This window comes from Coturnix japonica, chromosome Z (genome assembly GCF_001577835.2).
Source record: "Coturnix japonica isolate 7356 chromosome Z, Coturnix japonica 2.1, whole genome shotgun sequence".
NCBI classification, from domain to species: Eukaryota; Metazoa; Chordata; class Aves; order Galliformes; family Phasianidae; genus Coturnix; species Coturnix japonica.
In genome coordinates, this window is record NC_029547.1 from 53295550 (window position 1) to 53315057 (window position 19508).

The 19508-nt window shown below is 39.0% G+C and overlaps 2 protein-coding genes across 9 annotated transcripts; one reads left to right on the forward strand and one right to left on the reverse strand.

Annotated features, from left to right (window-relative positions):
• Nucleotides 1-95: 95 nt before the first annotated feature.
• On the reverse strand, nt 96-18631 carry POLR3G (RNA polymerase III subunit G). 8 transcript variants are annotated; one of them, XM_015849734.2, is made up of 8 exons: nt 18287-18362; nt 15328-15456; nt 12622-12751; nt 7080-7142; nt 6273-6323; nt 3089-3159; nt 2117-2245; nt 96-1593 (listed from the first exon to the last, which is right to left on the reverse strand). In XM_015849734.2, exons 2-8 carry the CDS (start codon nt 15445-15447, stop codon nt 1507-1509), a joined length of 651 nt encoding a protein of 216 aa, XP_015705220.1. In that variant the 5' UTR covers nt 15448-15456; nt 18287-18362; the 3' UTR covers nt 96-1506. The 8 variants fall into 8 exon arrangements, 7 of the variants coding, with proteins under 7 accessions (XP_015705220.1, XP_015705219.1, XP_032297140.1 ...); XM_015849733.2 differs by lacking the exon at nt 18287-18362 and adding an exon at nt 18523-18631 and having other exon boundaries at nt 96-2245; XM_032441249.1 differs by having other exon boundaries at nt 96-2245; nt 3089-3156.
• MBLAC2 (metallo-beta-lactamase domain containing 2) lies at nt 17217-19300 on the forward strand. The gene is given in 3 exon segments (XM_032441508.1): nt 17217-17278; nt 18237-18674; nt 18676-19300. Coding segments are annotated over 3 exon segments (807 nt in total). The 3' UTR covers nt 18983-19300.
• Nucleotides 19301-19508: the final 208 nt, after the last annotated feature.

Genomic DNA, 19508 nt, shown 5'->3' on the forward strand with positions numbered 1-19508 from the left:
TGTACCACATCGATGAAATGGGCACAACTGTTGAAGAAACAGCTGCTAGTATGTATGTTGCCAAAAAAAAAAAAAAAAAAAAAGAACAGAATACGTTTCCTGTATAATTCAGAAGACTGTTTATTGAACATTCTTCAAAATACAGTTAGTTTACCTCTGAGGTGTGACATGCATTGTATTTTAATTTCCTGTAGAATTGATAGGTAATTTATCACAATGCCATATCTTATTGCATAGAGGAGTCCACAGAATATGCAGTATCACTTTCTGGTCAGCAGTGAAGTAAAGTACTGCTTGACAAAATGTCACACTTCCAAAGAAAACTGGCAAAAGAATTGGTTTACTCTTAAAACATTTCACTTTCATCGGTCCTGCTAATAGAAACTGTTACAAGGAACAGCAGGCTGATGTTACAACTAAACTGATAAATTATAACATTGATAAATATTTTATATAACATAGTTTTGCTACTTTGAGCACTCATGTTTTCCTAATTTTTCACAATCAAGATATTTTGCCACATATTTCTCTTGCAAGGATGTTCTTGTTTATTCATTTCCATTATGTAATTTTTCTTTGTTTTTAGGAAAGTAAAGTAAACGCCTCGATATACAGATATGATCTGCCATCTCACTTAACAGCTCTGCGAGGTAGGAAAGTTAATATTGCCTTAACAGGCAGAGAAACTGAGAAGGAGTAGTAGAGCTCTTGTCCCTTCAAACTGCATGCCATTGGTGAAAACTACAACTACATACTTTTTCAATCTTAAATTCAGTCATATATTCTTTTTCTAAATGAAATTACCCCTGACAGTCACTTACAGTGGTGTGTACAGACAATGTAAACATATTGTTAAATATAACCATTCCTTTTAAACAATATACTAAAGGTGAGAGTTCTGCTGACTGGAGCAGTACCTCTTCAACATACTCATTAGCTTGTTAATCTTTATTCTTTCAGTCATTTCAAGTCAGCTTATATTAAAGTGCTTAGTGGTCAGTTATTTTCAGTCACCTGAATTCGGAAGTTAACATAAATTCCTTCAAAGAAGTCAGCCGCTAAATATGGGCAGCTTTCATCCATAACTGCTTTATTTTTGCTTTGCTGCAGTTATAAGGAATTTTACTTATTTTCATGCTTTAACAGCTAAAGCAAAGAATTGACTAGTGCAAATGCTTAGGCACAATTCTACAAAAATGGATACATTCTTTTTCTGTGCAGAGGTTGTATTCTGGCATATAGCTTGTTCCATCAATAGGCATTTCAGAGGAGTTTTAAAAAGTGCATATCTGCAAAACATGGCAAATGAACAAAATGTGGGATCCAGGATCCCATTTCACAGCGTAAAACAATTACAAAAAAAAAAATTGTTCCATTTGTTTTTGGAGAGTAAGCTCAACCCCAAAAGAGCCAAAGCACTAGTTCTCTTGATGGTACTCAGCCTACCTCCAGGATTCTATTTCAAGTAGTGTAAGTCTTGAACAGTACACCTCCTAGCAACAATAGCTAGTATGTTGCTTCATCCATATTGTCATCACTGCCAGCATCAAAGTCATCTCCGTCTTCAAAGTATGAAGAAATATAGTCATTTTCCTAAATAAAAACATATTGCAGACCAAAACACTATCACTATATTTATAAACCAATATGTAATCACTGTATTACCACTCCTGTGAAGGAGACAATGTATAGAATAAATATGTTTAAAACTGGTTGGGCACAACATTTTTGAAATGTTAATGTAAGTTCATTTCTTGTGAAAGAAAAAAAAAAAGAAAAAAAATTAATTTTTGGTATCTCTGAAAGGAGATACCTTTTAAAAAGTAAATGTTGCACCTCGTTTTGATGGTGAAAGTGGTTTTATGTATTGTTTGTGGCAGGACACGTTCCTGTTGGCCAGCTCTCTATTTCAGAGCTGTTTGGGAGTAACAAATCTAAAACACTTACCTAACTACAAGACGGGGTACTACAACAAAGAAAACTAATTGAACAGTGCATTTCCCTGTGGCTCTCCCTCTGCTTCAGAAAAGCTAGGGACATTTCTCTGGCTGACAGCCAATACACTGTTCAATGACTGTGATCTGATTTGGTGGAAACAGAAAACTAAATAAAACACCTCTTCATGTTCCTCTTCATCATATTCCTCTGGTTCTTCAGCTTCTTCATCATCTTCACCTTCTTTATCTTTCGTCCTGTCTTTCTCATCATCAGATTTTTCTTCTTCATCATCCTTCTTTTCCAGCTCCTGTTAGAAGACATTTTCATCTACACTGTAATCCAACATCATGGCAAGAGTATACCCTCCTCACAACCAAAGTGTTATGCTGCAGGTAATAGTAAGATGAGTAGCCTAACAATACATTACAAATATTTTTTTGTCAATATGTAAGGACAACATGATGTGAAATGCTAGAACATTATAAGAACGTTTTTTATTGAATGTAAGACAACAGGCTTCAAGTCTAAAAAAGCTTTTCTTGTGTAATAAATTGAGATGATTAATTCCCTTTTACCATCTACTCTTGGAGCAATTCACAGGAGGAAGTCATATAATACTTGATAAAATGCAACCACAAACTATAAAGTCTCTGCACTAAACATCATCAAGAAAAAAATATGGGGCTATTTCACCTTTCTATTTCCATGTGGTGGGCAGTCAGCACCAAAGTCATGGTCACTTTCATCCTAAATTCTTCTCTCTCTTTGCTCTCAACTTACTAATGGGTTTATTTCCAGTGTCAGTAAAGTGCTGAAGCAAACATCAATTCAAAATTTCTGGATCCATTTCCTCCTTCAGCAAGCTCTATTTTTCACAATTAGGCCACACAGCTGTACTGCGAAGAACAACTGAATGATGTGTTCGGAGTTAAACAGAATTTAGACAAACAAAACAAAACATCAGTTCCTCCATTGCCAGGCTTTATCCTTCTCCTCTCCCTTGTGCTACAATACTACAGAATTTTTGTCAGTCAAGGTAACAAGACCAGGCCAGAAAGGCTGATGTGGTTATCCCAAAAACTATATCAGAGGATTAATTTCCCTTCAGTAATTTGTGTTGTACAATTCATTAAGATTAAGTACATCTTACCTCAATTTTTTTCAACACATCCAAGTTACTTTTAGGCTCAGAATTCTTTGCCTTTTTTGGTTTTGCACCTGCTGAAATGAAGTACATAGCTATTATTTTTTTCTTGCATATGAAATAACAGGAATCCTTTTATGTGCTTCTAAGAGCTCCTATCTTAAGAATAGTAACTGCCACAAAAATCTTATACTCTCTGTGCTACAATTACTTCAGCTCTGAGCTCCATCACTCACATAGCCTGATTCATCTAAGTGATATCTACAGGGCCAGTTTGAAATTCTTTTCATACAGATATTTGACGGAAGGTTTTATCAGACTATAGCACTTAGCTTCACAAAATGCTTTTCACTTACCCACAATAAATTAAGACATTAGGAAAAAAAAACAAACTCACAAATATGCTGTCATTTTTTATCATCTGAGGAGATAAAATGTATGCACAAAATAGTGACAGCAGTACAATTTAGACAGGTTGTTTTTTGTGTTTTTTTCAAGTGAAAAAAAAGGCAGACAGAAGAGTTTGTGAGCTCCCCTGGGGTAATGAGGTCACTGCAGTTAAATGGCTGTTGGACCAGTTGTGACTCTTACATGGACACAGCCTTTATCAAGTTGCCTCCTACAGTTCACTCTCACCCTCCTTAATTGTATGGTGGAGCAAAGGTTGAAGGTATGACTCCATAACCAGGTAAGAGCCACCTGAATTGCAACACTCCAACACCTGTCTCAGTTCCAGGAGTGCATTTGACAGGCAAAAACAAAGAGCTCTGTGTTGAGAAATATAGCATAGCTATAGATGTCCTGTTTCCATGATATACCAGTTTTTCCACCCTCTTGCTGTACCATGCAGCCCTGCATAAAACTTACACCTTAGGGTTGTACCTAACACAATGGCTGGATAGCTACAGACCAGGTAGTTATATAACATGCACCCTTGTTTGTTTGTTTTTTTATTATTTTTAAACTACAGTACACTAAATGTAATGAGAAAGAAAATTAGTATGTGTTGATGGAAGGAGGACATAGCTTTTTTGGAGCAGACAGTAGTCCAAAGTCATATGTATTTTATTTGGCCTAATACCTAAGGAAACGGAACACTAAAAGCTGCTAAGAAAAGAACTGCATTTTCTCAAAAGCATTTGTCATAAATAACACCCTGTTCATTTCGGTATTTTGCCAGTAAAGAGTTTAAGCAACAAAAGCACCACACACAGCTGAGGGAAGCCAAGCTGCTCTGTAATGATATATGAACACATACATCAAAGCAAACACATCCAGAATGAAGGAGGCCTTCAGAGAAAACAAGTGTGATTCAAAATGATCATCTCTGCACAAACACCTACAGACTTTTAGAGATAACGTCTATAAACAGCTTGGAAGTAAAAAAGATATGCAAAAGCCTTCACTAAATGGTGGGAATCACTGGAACTAACTGTAATATTACAGATGCCCACCATTTGAATGTAGAACTAAGTGAAATAGCTCTTTACATACATGTTGCTTTGAGATGCAAGGCAATACAATCTATTTTCTGTTAAACTGCTGTTCCTACAGTGATTTGGCTTTCTTGAGTAAATCTGATTGCTGTTTACATGTGCATGCAGCTGACCTGTAGGAGCTGAAGCCAGTCAGCTTACTGCCTGTGGGTTTTGTTTTGGGTTTTGGTGTTTTTGTTTTTGTTTGTTTGTTTTGGATATTTCAGATATTGTGGTCCACAGCCCAGCCTAAGTGTGGGAGAGATATGAAACCCTACTGGAAGTTATGTCAGTAAAAGACGTGGCAAGGTGTTAAGTTAAAACACTCAGGGAAGTCTTTACAGGGGGTCAAAATGAAGCCAGCCCTGTACATATAACTGTGAAGTGACCCAAAAACCACTCCTGTGATCTTTGATGATAGGGAACCTGTTTGTATCTCAGTGCAGATAAAATTCACTTTACTCCCTCAACTTTGTTCCACTCTATTATGAATTGTCACCTAACATGGCTGTAATCAAAACAAAAAGTAACATGACTTTGGTATGATTTCCATACCACCAAGATTCCCCTAAAATAAAAGCCCTGAAACCTCATTATTTTTGCTTTTAGAGAAAGGTTTTCTACCCAATCAAATGCGGGTGGTCAGCTTATCTTATCTGATACAATTAAGTAAGGAAAGTACTTTCAAGAGCAAATTGAGAAACATGCACTAAAGACAGTGGAAACAAAGAATACATTGATCGGTGATTCTTTGTGATAATTAGTATGTTAGTATATTAAGGGGGTACTGGATTGGCATTTGTGATTTCATGGAATCTTGGGAAGCTACAGCTTCTAAGCTGTAGGCTTAGAAAAGCCAGCACAGTTTCTTCTTTTTTAAAAAAGAAAATGGATATGTACTCGTTTCTTCTTGAGGGATTTTGCAAATAAGTAGTTAATTTCTATTGAATCTTGATGTCTACCTTTATTACCATGCTTCTCAATGACGCTCTTAAAAGAAAATAAGCTTCCAGCTGAGCCAGTCTCCATGACTACTGCACATTCCCCTTCCTTTTTCTATTTTATCCTTGAACTGAAAAATGACATATGAAGGACTTGGACAAAGAGAGCAAGAAAGTAAACAACTGTATGTAACAGACAGCTAGATACAGGAGGCCAAGTGTTGTTTCACATCAACAAAGAGACAGACTTCTATAGAGAACTAAAGATAATAGTCATGCATACTGGAAAACACTTTAAAAAATGAATACACTTCTGATGCTGTGCAGTAAAAAGATTTCTTTTGCTTAAAGAGCAATCAATACCAACTGCTGTTGAAGGATCTGGTTCACAATTCTGCAGAAGAAAGCTGAAAATAAACAAAAAAAGTAAAACCAGAGAAACAGAAAATAACCTACATTAAATTACATATAAAAGACCTAAAAAAATACGAGTCAACCAAATAATATACAGTTTAATTGAGAAACCCAAAATGTGAGAAAATCTGAACAGCTAGCTATTTGTTGGATAGAAGAAGGACTGCAAAACAAACAGATTTTTGCATTTTTAATCTACCAGTATCATATATTAGCAGCTAGCAAATTACTAAAAGCCAGGCAGACTACTCAATTATTTAGAAAATCATCTACCCAAAGCCCTAGTATTAGGCCTATCTAACCAGCTCTAGCATGTCTTCTTACAAAATCTTTTAAAATCTTTAAAAATACATAATCTACCTTTTTTCATCTTTTTCCTTGGCTTCATCTCTCTTGGAAGACTTCTCCAATCTGTACAGAAAGTAGCTTTAATACTTATAAACAGTTATTTACAGCAGTAATCCTCCTCCTCTCACTCAGCAAGACTGCCCCTGTTGTGCTTGGTTCCATGATTAGACTTAAGACTAATTGTCACATAGGGTCATATAGGGTTTATAAGTCTAATTGCTTAAGCACCCAACGATTTTGCTGAATCCCAACAATTATGCCGAATTTCAGCTGTCCTTTAGGTGATGAAGTATAATGAGGACCAGAATTTTACACCGTTAATGAAAACTGGCATCTACCTTCATCAAAGTTCAGCCCTTCCAGTGTCCCTCTAAATTACATAGAATCATCAAGTATGCAGTATTTACCTATTCAGATATATTTGTGAAAGTTTAATGTCATAAAATCAATTTACCGATGACTGGGAAACTATGTTGGTGGTGTTTTTTAGTAACTTTTATATTTTCTCCCAGTTCAAAACTGGTATGTGCATGGGAAACAACAGAAGGAAAGCTATAGAGATCAAGCTTGCATTTTTTATGAGAATTGTTGTTTTGAATGAGAAAAAATAAAATCACATTTATTTATTCTTTTCTAGACAAAACAATTCTTCCCTTTGATCTGAAAGCAGGAAAAGGGCATAACCCTCAACAAGGAATACATGCCTTGTTAAGAATGCATGTACTATTTTAATACTTCAAAAATTTGGAATCAAACATTTCAGAAGAACAGATTACCCAGGCTAATAGCAAAACAGCCTTTGGTATTCTCCATTATTACCTGGGGTCCATGCTGAATGCTCCTTTTCATCATCCATGTACCTTTTACTGTACCTTTCAATTGCTGTAGAGAAATATGAAAATATTTTTTGAATCCATTACAAAGGCAATCCACAGAGTTTTTGGTATTTTCCTGTACTTAAACATATAGTATATCCTCTTTACCCCACATGAAGCAATTTCTTGCACTGTTAAACAACACTTTAAAACAGTTTCATAGCTGTTTTCATGACAATTCCTAGGACTAATCAAACTGTAAGTACTCAAAAAACCTGGATTTTATAACCCTACATTTCAAAAACAAGAAACAAAAACCAACAACCCCAATAATAAATAATGAAAACCAGAAAGAATATTGTTCCCTATTTTGAAGGTATCTCCTTTCCATCGAGGGAATGCCATTCCTGTCCATCTAGTTGTTGATGTAGGGGACTGGAAGGACAGGCAGAGAGGTGGACTAATAATTGGCTGAATAGCTGCAGAGTGGTGATGTGCAGTACGAAGCCTAGCTGGAGGCCCAGGGGCCAACACTGGGTCCAAGTCCTGTCTAACATCTTCATTAATGATCTGGATGATTGCAGAGTACATCCTCAGCAGTCTGCTGTTGACACAAAAGAGGTAGGAGTGGCAGATGGACCAGGAGGTCGTGCTGCACTGAAAGGGTATCTAGTCTACAGCTTTCTCATAACAGCAATGATGATCTCTCAGAAATAGGACCCAATGGAACTGCAGTATGGTTTCAGCTTGAAGGAAATTTAAAGACCACCCAGTTCCAACATCCTGCCATTGACAGGGACATTTCCCACTAGTCCAGTTTGTACAGAGCCTGATCCAATCTGTCCTTGAACAGCTTCAAAGATGGGCCGTGCACAGCTTCTTTAGGCAGCCTGTGCCACTGCTTCACACCCTCTCAGCCTTCTCTTCTGCAAGCTAAACAAGACATCTCCCTCACCATTTGTCCACTGAAAAACTCCAAGCTTTCTTATGGCCTTCTCTGAACTTGCTCCAATAGCTCCAGATCTTAGTTATGCTGGGGATCCTGGAGTTGAATGCAATAAACATGAAGCTGCATTAAATGAGAGTGTTAAACAGGTGTTAGGAAGAGGTTCCTTGCTGAGAAGGCAGTCAGGCACTGGAACAGGCTCCCAAGGGTAACTGCACCAAGCTGACAGAGTTTCAGAAGCATTTGGACAGTGCTCTTAGACTTTGGGTTTGGATTTCAGGTCATCCTGTAAAGAGCCAGAACATGAACACAATGATCCTTATAGGTCCATTCCAATTCAGAATTATGTTCTGTATCTGGACAAGCTGGAGATATCGGCTGGCAGGAACCTCATCAAGTTCAACAAGCAAAAGTGCAAAGTCCTGCACCTGGTGGGGAACAACCCCAGGAACCAGGACATGATAGTGGCACTCAGCTAGAAGGAGCTCTGCAGGGAAGGATCTGGGATCCTGATGGCCACCAACTTGAGCATAGCCAGCAATGTGCCTTTGCTGCTGACAGCAATGGTATACTGGACTGTATCAGGCAAAGTGCTGTCAGCAGGTCTACTAGCATAGGTGAGACCACACCTGGAGTCCTGTGTTTTTGGCTCCCCCAGTAAAAAGAGAGATCTGGACATCCTGGAGTGAGTCCAGCATAGGGTTAAAAAATTGTTGAAGTACCTGCAGCACTTCTCCTCTGAGGAGAGGCTGAAAGAGCTGTGACTGCTCAGCCTGGAGAAAAGGAGGCTCAGGGGGATCTCATCCATATCCATAAGTACCTGAAGAGAGAGTGCAAAGAGGATGGATCCCAGGCTCATTTCAGTGGTGCCTTATGCCAGAACAAGACACAATGGGCACAATCTGGAGCACAGGAAGTTCACTCTGACAGTCAAGCAGCACTCCTGTGATGTTTGGGTGATGGAACACTGGCACAGGCTGCCCAGAAAGGCCACAGAGTCTCCTCTTTGTAAATCTGCAGAAGCCTCTTGGACATGGACCTGGGTAATCTGCTCTGGGTGCTCCTGCTGTAGCAGAGGTTAGGACAGATGGACCTATGCCAGCCTCAAACCTTCTGTCATTTTGTGATTGAAAAAAATAAAATTAGTGGCATATACTGTAACTGTTCTAATCCTAACAAGCATCCAGAATTCCTATGAATCAGAAGGCCTAGAAACATACAGAAATAGAAGGTCTCAGAAAGCCTCAGAAGTCACCTCTGAATGACTGATCATCAATAAGTCCCAGGACTTCGAGTACTTTTGCAATGGCAAACATTTGCATTATATTATTATAGCAAGAAGATGTTTCTGAAACAGAAACAATATGTTTTTGTCCACTTTTCCTCATTCTAGGCACAAGAAATAAATTGAGAAATGCAGTATAAATAATACAGTAGTTATACAGTGTAGGTATATGGATTCATGTTGGAAAAAAATAATCTGGTACAATCTTTAATGAGAAAACCATTTTTTAACCAGTCTCAGTTTTTTTTTCTTATCAAATTACCATGCCCAATTGCAATATCCACAACACAAAATTATTTATTCTGACCGTAATAATACCTCATTATTAACAGGGATTATTTTTGTGGGCATTGTACAAAAAGTGAAAAAACAGACTGTGATCTATGCAGTAGATGACTTCTGACATACTCAGTGTAGAAAAATGTGAAATAAGACTCAATTTTAAACTTAGCTGTGGTCAGGGCAGAAGAAGACCTACATAAAACTGAGCACTTCACAGTGGTCTTCACAGATGCTGTATGAAACTGCAGGCAACATAGGGAAAGAAACTAGTAGTTTTGATTTCAGCTCAGTGACCTTTAGTGAAGAATTAATTGCTGATAAGTAGAAAAAAAAATGCCTGCCTGACTTGCCACTCACAGCTGATGAATTAATTCCAAACCACTGCCAAGGTGACAGTCACCCAGTCACAAGAGATATACCTGCAGGAAAAAATATGAATGATTCATAGCTTAGGAAATACAGAAAATAGAGAACTTGGAGAATACACTTACCACTTGCTCAAAATAAGTAAGTGTGAAATAATGATGAAAATCTATCCATGGTACACTAATGCATCAAAATTGACATGTACCATTAGACACGTCTTTTCTTCACTACGTGAATAATGAAAGAAAGATACCTGGTCCTAACTGATTAAACTGTTTCCCTTCTCACTCTTCAAATGACCATTTGGCTCACAGATGTTGTGCTGGCAGCCTAAAAGAATTCATTTGTTCTTGCAGCAAAGCCAATCTAAGAAATGCCTGCCAACAGTCCCTACTTCTGCCTCTCCTGTAATCCTACCAGATGTTTAGATGAAATACAGGGAAGGAAAGGGTTGTAAACCACATTACTGAAAAGATCAGTTAAGAATAATTAGAGGAAAGCAAGCTATTTAAGCTGCAGACAACAACTGATGTAACCACACTAAACCACAGAAACAGAGGTATTTTTCAGCAGCCAAAGGTTCAGTGGAGAGCTATGGCAAGATACCAACTTATCCTCAGGGAGACATTGAGAATTATTGAAGTGGCACTGTTCGTGCTTACCTGCAACTGCCAATTTTTGTACAAAAACAGTCAAAGCCGGCAGTTGTATTAAAGAAAGACCATACTCAGCGCTAACACTCAGAAAGAAGGATACAGAAACAAAGGTTAAGGGGTAAGAACTACCACATGAGGCAAAGCTGGAAAACAGGTAACATTCTCAAAGTGGCTGGTTCCATGGAAACTACTCAGACATGCTTTCAGGCAAAGCAGTTTCCTTTTTTGTGCCTCAGACGGAAATAGCAAACTTCAAGCCTGACAGAGATCAAGAGCACAGAAAGTCTCTGATGAGATAAGAATCTGGAAAGACTGAAATTTGTTTACATGAGAGATGAAAGATATATGAGTTTAAAAAAAAAAAAAAAAGACTAATTTTTATTTCTTCTACAATCATAAAAGGATTTAGAAATTAAGATCAGATCTCCTGTTCTCCTTGCCCCATAACCAAGAGTTTACCCGGCTGCACAGTCAGCATCTTTGACTGATGTGTGAACTCTGGGATCTGAAACTACTTTACGCTCTCTGTAGGAATTCTGGGTCACCAGAAAATGTCTGAAGGGGTACTGAAACACCGCAGACATGTGGCTATACGCATGTGTTCAAATAAAAAAAAAAAAAAAGGGGTCAGTGAGCACTGGAAGCTATATTATCATACTGCAGTGTGGTTCTTCTTTTGAAGCAGAACTTTAATACAAGAACAAGTGTACAGTCAATAATGTGTATTAATCAGAGTACTGTACTCAAAGCTAATACAAAGAGAATTGCACACAGCCTCAAAAACCTCTAGGATTTGCCCACATTCAAGAAGAGGATGAGACTGTGTAACTATCATATCTCTACCATGAATACTCAGTTAGAAAATACTTTGCTGGTTTCAGGATGGATATTAAAACTCATGTGAGTTCTTGTTATTTGAAATCATCACATTATAGCGGTGGAAAGATTATCTAATCCTCGGCTATTCCGGATTTCTTAAACAATAAAACTTGATAGAGACAGACTATCGCACAGACTGGGCCTTGAGTTTGACACAAACAGCATGTCCTAACATTTCTTCTTTTCTTGTATTAGCACTTTGCGTTTATGACACTGAGAATCAGAACTCAATAGGATAACAGAGGGAGGTAAAAGTCACAAGAGAAAAAAAGCACTCCTCAAAGTAATAAGCTCCCATGACTGCTAGGTTTAAAATACTGCAACTGCAAAGTAAATAGACTGTAGCCTTCCATCCCTGCTCTGTTTTCTGACCAAGATGCTTGGATTTTAAAAGTGTAATGGTGCATGAATGGATATCAAGTAGCAGAGCATTTATTTTTCTCAAACAACGAGGCTGCTAATGTTTAGTTATATACAAATAAAAGATATTCTCAAGTAAAATGCAGCCTTCAAATTCAGCTCTACTTCTGATGCAAACCTCAATAAGTCATATAGTCTCACTTTGATCTTTCTATTTCAAGTGAGTTCTCAGTCTTCTCTGACCTCTGCTGCATCTTACCAATCTTCCAGAATGGGCTTGGGGGAAATAATTATGTTCCAGAAGAGCACATTTTAGAATGTCCAGCTATTAACTAAAATATTTATCTTTTTAATTACATGCCTACAGAATTAAAATGGAAGCTGAATTCCAAATCTTATATTTACTATGGATTTCTTTGCTCCACTGCAAAATTTTTACAGTATTTTAACATGTAGTAATACCTATTTAGTTTGTATTGATTATCATACAATTGAAAGAACCACAAATAGTTGGTCTTAATGTTTCTTACTTTATATCAAAAGAATACCTTGCTTTTTTAACACAGCAGTTGCTTTCAAGGTACAGCACTTGTATGGGTAACCTGTAACTTCAGTAAATGTAAATGAGAGCATTCCTATCATATTACTCTGGCTCTTTCTTATTCTCCCTTATCAATACTAAATACATCTCCAGGACATGCCTTTCACAACATTATCCTTCATGGAATAAATACTGAAGGCAGAAATAAAAATAAAAAGCACATAAACAAACCTTCATGTTCTTCTTCTACTGCCAAAAAATATGGCAATCTTTTCATAGCTCCTCTAAATTCTTGTTTTAAGGCCAACATGTAATCTTCATCCTCTCCTGTTTTCAGAGGCACTGGCTTATTTTCTGTACTCTGTACAAATTATTTTTATTATTTGCAATGTCTTTGATATCCATCAAATATACAGAAACACTTAAAAAATAAACACCTACAATAAACACACATAATAATGAAAGAATGCAACATTGCAATGTACTACATTGCAGGCACACTTTATTATGTTCTAAAACATGTAACCGTTTAAATTTACACTTTTCATGAATTTATCTTTCTGTAAAAAATCATCAAGCAATCAGGAAGAAAATATTAAAGTTGTGAAATAGCGATTCACAGTCATGTTAAGCTTAAAGAATTCTTAAATAATAACATCAGTTTTTCATTCCAAGCTAACTTAACCAGAAACCACTGCTTCAGTCAAGTAAACCAGGTTGTAACCCCTTCTAAAACAGTATTTCAACTGTGTGGATTGCTCTGAAAGAAATGCTTCCTACTTATTTCCATTGAAGCTACAACAGATACAAAGACAGATCAAATTCTTAGTTACAAAGCTCTATTTTTCAACAGTCGGCACCACTAACTATGCATTTTTCACCAGTGATGAACAAGAGCCTGCAAGCTGTGCTCGTAAAAACCTGAATCAGTGGAGGTGACCCACTGCCACTGTAGCCACTGCTGGAATGCACCACCCAACACCTCACTGCGCTCACATCCACTGTTGGGTCTTCATAGACATTTAGCCAGCATTAATGAATGTCAGTGGGTGTCACTTATTGCTCATGGAGAAAGTCAATGATAACCCTTTCCTTTATCCACACTTCCATGTCAGACACCACTCTGTCAGACTGTCCCTCTGCTGCCATCTGTTGCGCAGCAATAAGATGGAATGGAATGTTGGTAGGAAGGTTCAGCCCCTACTGTCATACCACCAACATCCACCTCTGATGGTGTGGGCCAACATCATAAAATAGGAGGCATTACTATCAGAGCACCCTTCATACATTATGTATGATTACCCCAAACAACACAATTTGATTAATATCATATCACAACCAGATAGCACACAGGCCCCCACACATCACTTTTTTTTTTTTTCAGTTAAACAAACTGTTGAGTTCTTCTGTCTGTTTTTTGTTTGTTTGAACTATAAATCCTGAAACTGAAAAGATATGTAATAAAAGGTTAATAAAATATATGGCAAACTAAAGCTGGTGATGGAAATAGGATGTTGTAACTACATATTATTTCTCTCACCTGACAGGTGGTGCACAACCAAAATTTGAGTGGTTGGCTGCAAACCACAAAGCATTATCATAAATCCCACAGCTGGAATTTACTAGTTCCAACTTTCTTTGCTAGGCCAACATTTTAAACCTCTCATGATGCTGATGTTATGCTGATGTACCTGAACTGGTATTCTAATTGCATTTACAAGAAATTAATTTCAACACCAAAAATCCCATAAGAAATATGTAAACATGTCCTACAATTGACTGCTTAAAATACTTTCAGTGTTAAGTCAGTGAACAGCTGCAAGATCATACTTTTGGTCACTGACCAGTCATTAAATGTAATTCATGCAATTTTTACCAGTTCCAGTAACACCACTGAGTTACTTCAAATTTTCAGTGGAAAACAGAATCTTTAACTTCTCCAATGTATATGTTAGATAGGGGTTATACAATGGATATGAGATTAATAATTCTCAGGCAAATCCATCACTGACTGTAACTGCAGAATCTATAGTCACACATAATTTGGTATCCTAATGCTATCAAGCAGTTAATAATCACACTAAGAACAATTAATATAACTTAAAATCAATGAAGTCATGCAATTTAAATTATAAGGGAAATGGTGAATTAAGACATTAACATAACATCGGGTTCATTAAACCAAAACCATGTGTAAAATAACTATTCAGGTAAATATATCAGAATGGCATTGATTATATGCCAGACTTACTGGTTTCATATCATAATGATTTTAGAAAAAATTCATGCACCTTGATCAAATCCTCATATAAAGAGGAAGCTCTCATATGAAACTGTAAGCCTGCTTTTCAGCCTTAAAACTGTCCAAGTTTGACTACAATGCAAAACTCAGCTTGGTAGGAAAATAACTAACTTTTTCTTTCCCTTTAATTTTCCAATATATTCCAGATACACCCCAAATGTCCAATCTCAATATCCTTAATGACATAAAGTATCTATATGTTGTTTTCAAATTATTTTTCACATTCAGGCTACAGAAACACAAGATAATTATCCAGAATCCTTCTGTATTTGCATCAAAAGAAAATTTCTAAATCAGATAATTTCATACCTTGAAACACTAGTATAACTTCATCTCAGGTAAGTTCAAAAATCCAGTTTTTCCATTACCGTAGCATCCAGAAGACCAAATTACAGTGAGGATTTTAATGATCGAACATGTCACAAGCTATACACAAGGGATACAACTGCTAGCAAATAGGTAGGAAGAAATAATAATAACAGTAAAAACAGCAACAACTGATCCTTCACATTAAGTACTTGAAAAGTGACCTTAGAGTTCTTGGAGTTGTTCTTATACTTCATTTCAATATCTAAATGAAAGAGAATGCACTTTACCTGAGTACCGAGAGTGCTAAAGAAAGCCTCAGTACTTACAGGAAATAGTGGTGGAGGCTTACACACAACATCAGGTAGAACTGCACCTTTAGAGAAGCCAATGGCTTCAATGTTGAAGGTGAATGAAGCACGTCCTCTTCCTCTCCCTGACCCAGCCATTTGAAGTTACTGAAAAAATTAAAGATTTTTAGAGGTTTAATTTTTTACAGATAAGAAATACACTGCATATCAAATTTATATGTAAAACCCAATGTTTAGAAAGCATGTAAGTAATTTTAAAAGCACTCTCAAAAGTCATATAAATTTCAGATGTTTTTAATGCCCATCTTAGGTGCTATAAATTACATTGATGTTTTAAATAAATTTTTCCCCTCATTTCCACAGGATACTTTTGCAAGATAGAAATTAACTCATAATATGTGTATTAGTACTTTCTTCATAGTGGTTATAGTGACTTGAGTTCAATCAAAGTAGAATCACAGAATCATTTAGGTTAGAATAGACCTTCAGTATGACTGTCTCCAAGCACCTAACACTACCAAAGTTAACAAGAAACCATGTTGCTAAGCACCATTTCCATATGTATCTTGAACACCTTCAGGGATGGTGGTGACACTACCACTTTCCTGGGAAGAACTTTCCAGTGCTTGACCAACCACTCCATTGCTGCCAGTGTCAGCATCCCTGTAGGACCTCATCACGACAAACACCCAAGTATATATGGATCCATTTTTTGTGGAAGTCCAGGACATTCCCTGCCTGCTGCTGTGTCCACAGAGCAGAAGCTGCCCAATAAGGAGCTGGGGCAGGAGGCAGCAGGTCCCTCAGGGCTGTAGGGGGAGGGCCAGCAGTGACAAGAACCCAACCCAGCCCTACAACAGGCTACACCAAGAACGGTACTAGCAGAGCTGCAGCTGCTCAAGGATTAAAAATAACACAGCTACAGCACAAAGTCTCACTCATTGCACAGCTAACACTGTTTAGTACAGGTGCTGTTTTTCCCCCATAGCTAGTGCCTTCTCCTGATGCACTGGGACAGCCACCTCCCAGTGGAAGGCTTTAGATACACTGTCTTGAGTTCAACCATGGCATGAGAACTAAAAGAAATGAAGAAAAGAAAAAAAAAAAGTGAAAAGCAAGTTCACAGATCCTGAGATTACTATGAACATGTTTTGCATTTTCTGAACAGTCTCACAACTAGTTTGTGTTTATTGTGGCTTCTTTGTCCCTCGAATATTTATTATCCATTTATCTATCATCTATCTATCTATTTATTTATTTAATTAATTGATGCAATTTTCCTTTGCCTTTGTAACCACTTTTTGGTACTGAAAACAGCAAAACCATAAAAGTTTAAAACCATTTAATTAACTGAAGATTGAAAAAATATGTGAGATTCTTTTAAAAACAAGTTGAAAAAGACAATGTGAGCCTGGCAGAATGAAGAAATACAACAGATACAATAAATTCCCAAACATGAGCATATACCTAGGTGTGAAAAAAGAGAACTGACAGAAAAAAAAAAAAAAAAAAAAAAAAGGGATTTGATAGAGATGTCCAGGTGTGCAGGAAACTGGAAATTCTTTGGATTATATTTATGAATATGTATTTTTTAATTTGGCTTTACAATTAATTATAATATATATGTATATTCTAAAGTAATGAATTAATCTGATGAGAAGCAACAAGCTTTAAAATTTCAACTCAGCAGTTTCACTAACACTCATCTTCTTTTGAACATAGTAGTCTAAGAGAAGTCTACTGACATAAAGTGCAAGCAAGAGATGAAAAGACAATCGTGAAGAAAACAGTGACTTTGAGAAATAACTTTACAGTTTGCTCACAGAAATGTAGTTGGAATCTTGGGTGGTGCTGTGTGGAGCAAGGGGCTGGAATGATGATCCAACAAAGGATCGTCAATTAGGGCAATGAAGCTGGTGAAGGGTGTGGAGCTCAAGTCTTATGGGGAGCAGAGGAGGGAACTGGAGAAGTCTGGAGGAAGCTCAGGGGAGATCTTATTGCTCACTACGATGACCAGATAGGAGGATGTGGTGGGGTGGGGGTCAGCCTCTTCTCCCAGGTAACTGCAACAGGATGAGTGGGAATGGCTTTAAGCTGCCAATTTAAGGCAAGGGGAGGTTGAGGTTGGATATTAGAAAAAAAAAACACCAATACAAACTATTCTCAGAAAGAGCATGGGAACAGGCTGTCCAGGGAGGTGCTGGAGTCACCATTCCCGGACATCTTCAAGAAGCATGAGGATGCAGCACTGAATGACATGGTTAATGAGCATGGTGGTAATGGACTGAGGCTGGTCTAGCTGATCTTGGTGGTCTCTTCCAACCTTAACTTTTCTATGATCCTTATTGTTCCCTTCCAACTTGAGATATTCTATGATTCTGTAAGTCTAAGAACAAACAACGCATGCCAAAGCTGCCATGAGAAATTAAGACTTCAACTGCTGAGAAGGATGCTGCGTGCAGTTCCTTATTTACAGATAGACTGTCTCATTTACACTACAAAAAAAGCACAAGTTTCAGGGGTAAGCAAAAGCAGCTAAATATGTTAAGTTGTATGTGCTGCAGGAGCTGCCCTTCGTGCAGTGGGGCAAACCCTCTGAGGCCAGAGGAGGCCACGACAGCCGCAGGCCTGTGTGGCAGCCAAACACCTGCACCAGTTCCCATTAAGACACAACTCTGACCACAACTTCTGCTGTGTTAATTCTCTTTGACGGGAACAACTAGCAGAAGCTGAAAATAATGGCAGAGCAGTTAAAAGGATGGACACTTAAATGTGGTGATTTCTGATGCCACCTGCCACCCCCGAAAGCGTTAAGGGAGGTGAAATACTGACCGCGATGGCAAAACGCCCTTCCGGAGCCCCTTCCCTTACTGCACCCACCCCACCGCATCCCATCCCAACCCACCCTGTCCTCTCCCGGCCCACAGTCCCTCACCCACCCGCCGCCGGCTGCCGCCCCTCCGGTCCCGCTACTCACCCGCAGCCTTGCTCCGCCCGCAGCTGCCGCAGTGGGCCGGGCCCGGCTCTGCCCTCCCTCCCGTGCCCCAGGCCCCTCCCGGCCCCTCCTCATGGACGGACTGGGGCGGCGGCATCATCTGGACCCAGGAGCGCTTCTACGAGTCGGGCAACCGGGCCAACATCAGGCTGGTGCGGGGCTCGTAGCGCGACCTGGTGATCGACGCGGGGTCGGGGCTGGGCATCCTGCCTGCCTACCTGCGTGCCACCCACGTCCACTCCGACCACTCGGGCAGGCTGCAGCACTTGGAGGAGTTGGCAGTGCACAGCTCCGAGGCGGCCGCGATGCTCCACGGCGACAACTCCGAAGCCGTCAGCTGTCTGTCGGACCGCGAGGTGGCGCGGCCGCCGCTTCTGCGTCCCGTCCGTGCGACCCAGCCGCCTCTTGCAGGAGGGTCAGCGCCGCGAGGAGGTGGGCTGCGGCTGTTGTTCTTTGTGCCCTTCTTCCTGGGACAGCGGGGAGAGCAGCTCTGGTGGCAGCGATGGGTCCCGAACGAGCGGCCCGGAGCTGCGTCAGGACAGGAGCAGAGTGCTGGGGAAGGTGGAGGAAAGGGGCTGCACCGGAGGGCAGTGGGATTTTGGGTTGACAGAAACTTTTATAAATACCTTCTGCTCACCTAATTTGTGTGCCTGTTGGAGGGCTATTTCCCTAGAATAAGAGTTAGTCAGTGGTACTGCTAGGAGCAAGGACCTAGCATCTTAACACTGACTAATCAAGCCTAATGGGGATGGATTTACCTCAGGCTTCCAATAGCATGTCACACGTCAGTCAGTTCTGACATCTACTAACCCATTTTATTTGTAAACTGCTGAGGTATAACTGCATAAAGAACAGAGCAGTTTATTTATCTGTGTATTGGAAAGCATATGGGTTTTGTTTAACAGAATCATAGAATGGCCTGGGTTGAAAAGGACCACAATCATCATCGAGTTTCAACCCCCCTGCTGTATGCAAGGTCACCAACCACCAGATCAGGCTGCCCAGAGCCACATCCAAACTGGCCTTGAATGCCTTCAGGGATGGGGCATCCACAACCTGTCTGGGCAACCTGTTACAGTGCACCACCACCCTCTGAGTGAAAAACTTCCTCCTAATATCTAACCTAAACCTCCCCTGTCTCAGTTTAAAACCATTCTCCCTCGTCCAATCACTATCAACCCTCATAAACAGCCATTGCCCCTCC

What these genes read in the sequence shown, in the direction of transcription:
- POLR3G (XM_015849733.2), bottom strand. Translation starts at nt 15,447, where the DNA reads ATGGCTGGGTCAGGGAGAGGAAGAGGACGTGCTTCATTCACCTTCAAC. An exon ending in AAGGAAAAAGATGAAAAAAG is followed by an intron (nt 3,160 to 6,272) that starts GTAGATTATGTA and finishes ACTTCATTTCAG; the next exon opens with CAGGTGCAAAACCAAAAAAG. An exon ending in ATGTGTTGAAAAAAATTGAG is followed by an intron (nt 2,246 to 3,088) that starts GTAAGATGTACT and finishes GTCTTCTAACAG; the next exon opens with GAGCTGGAAAAGAAGGATGA.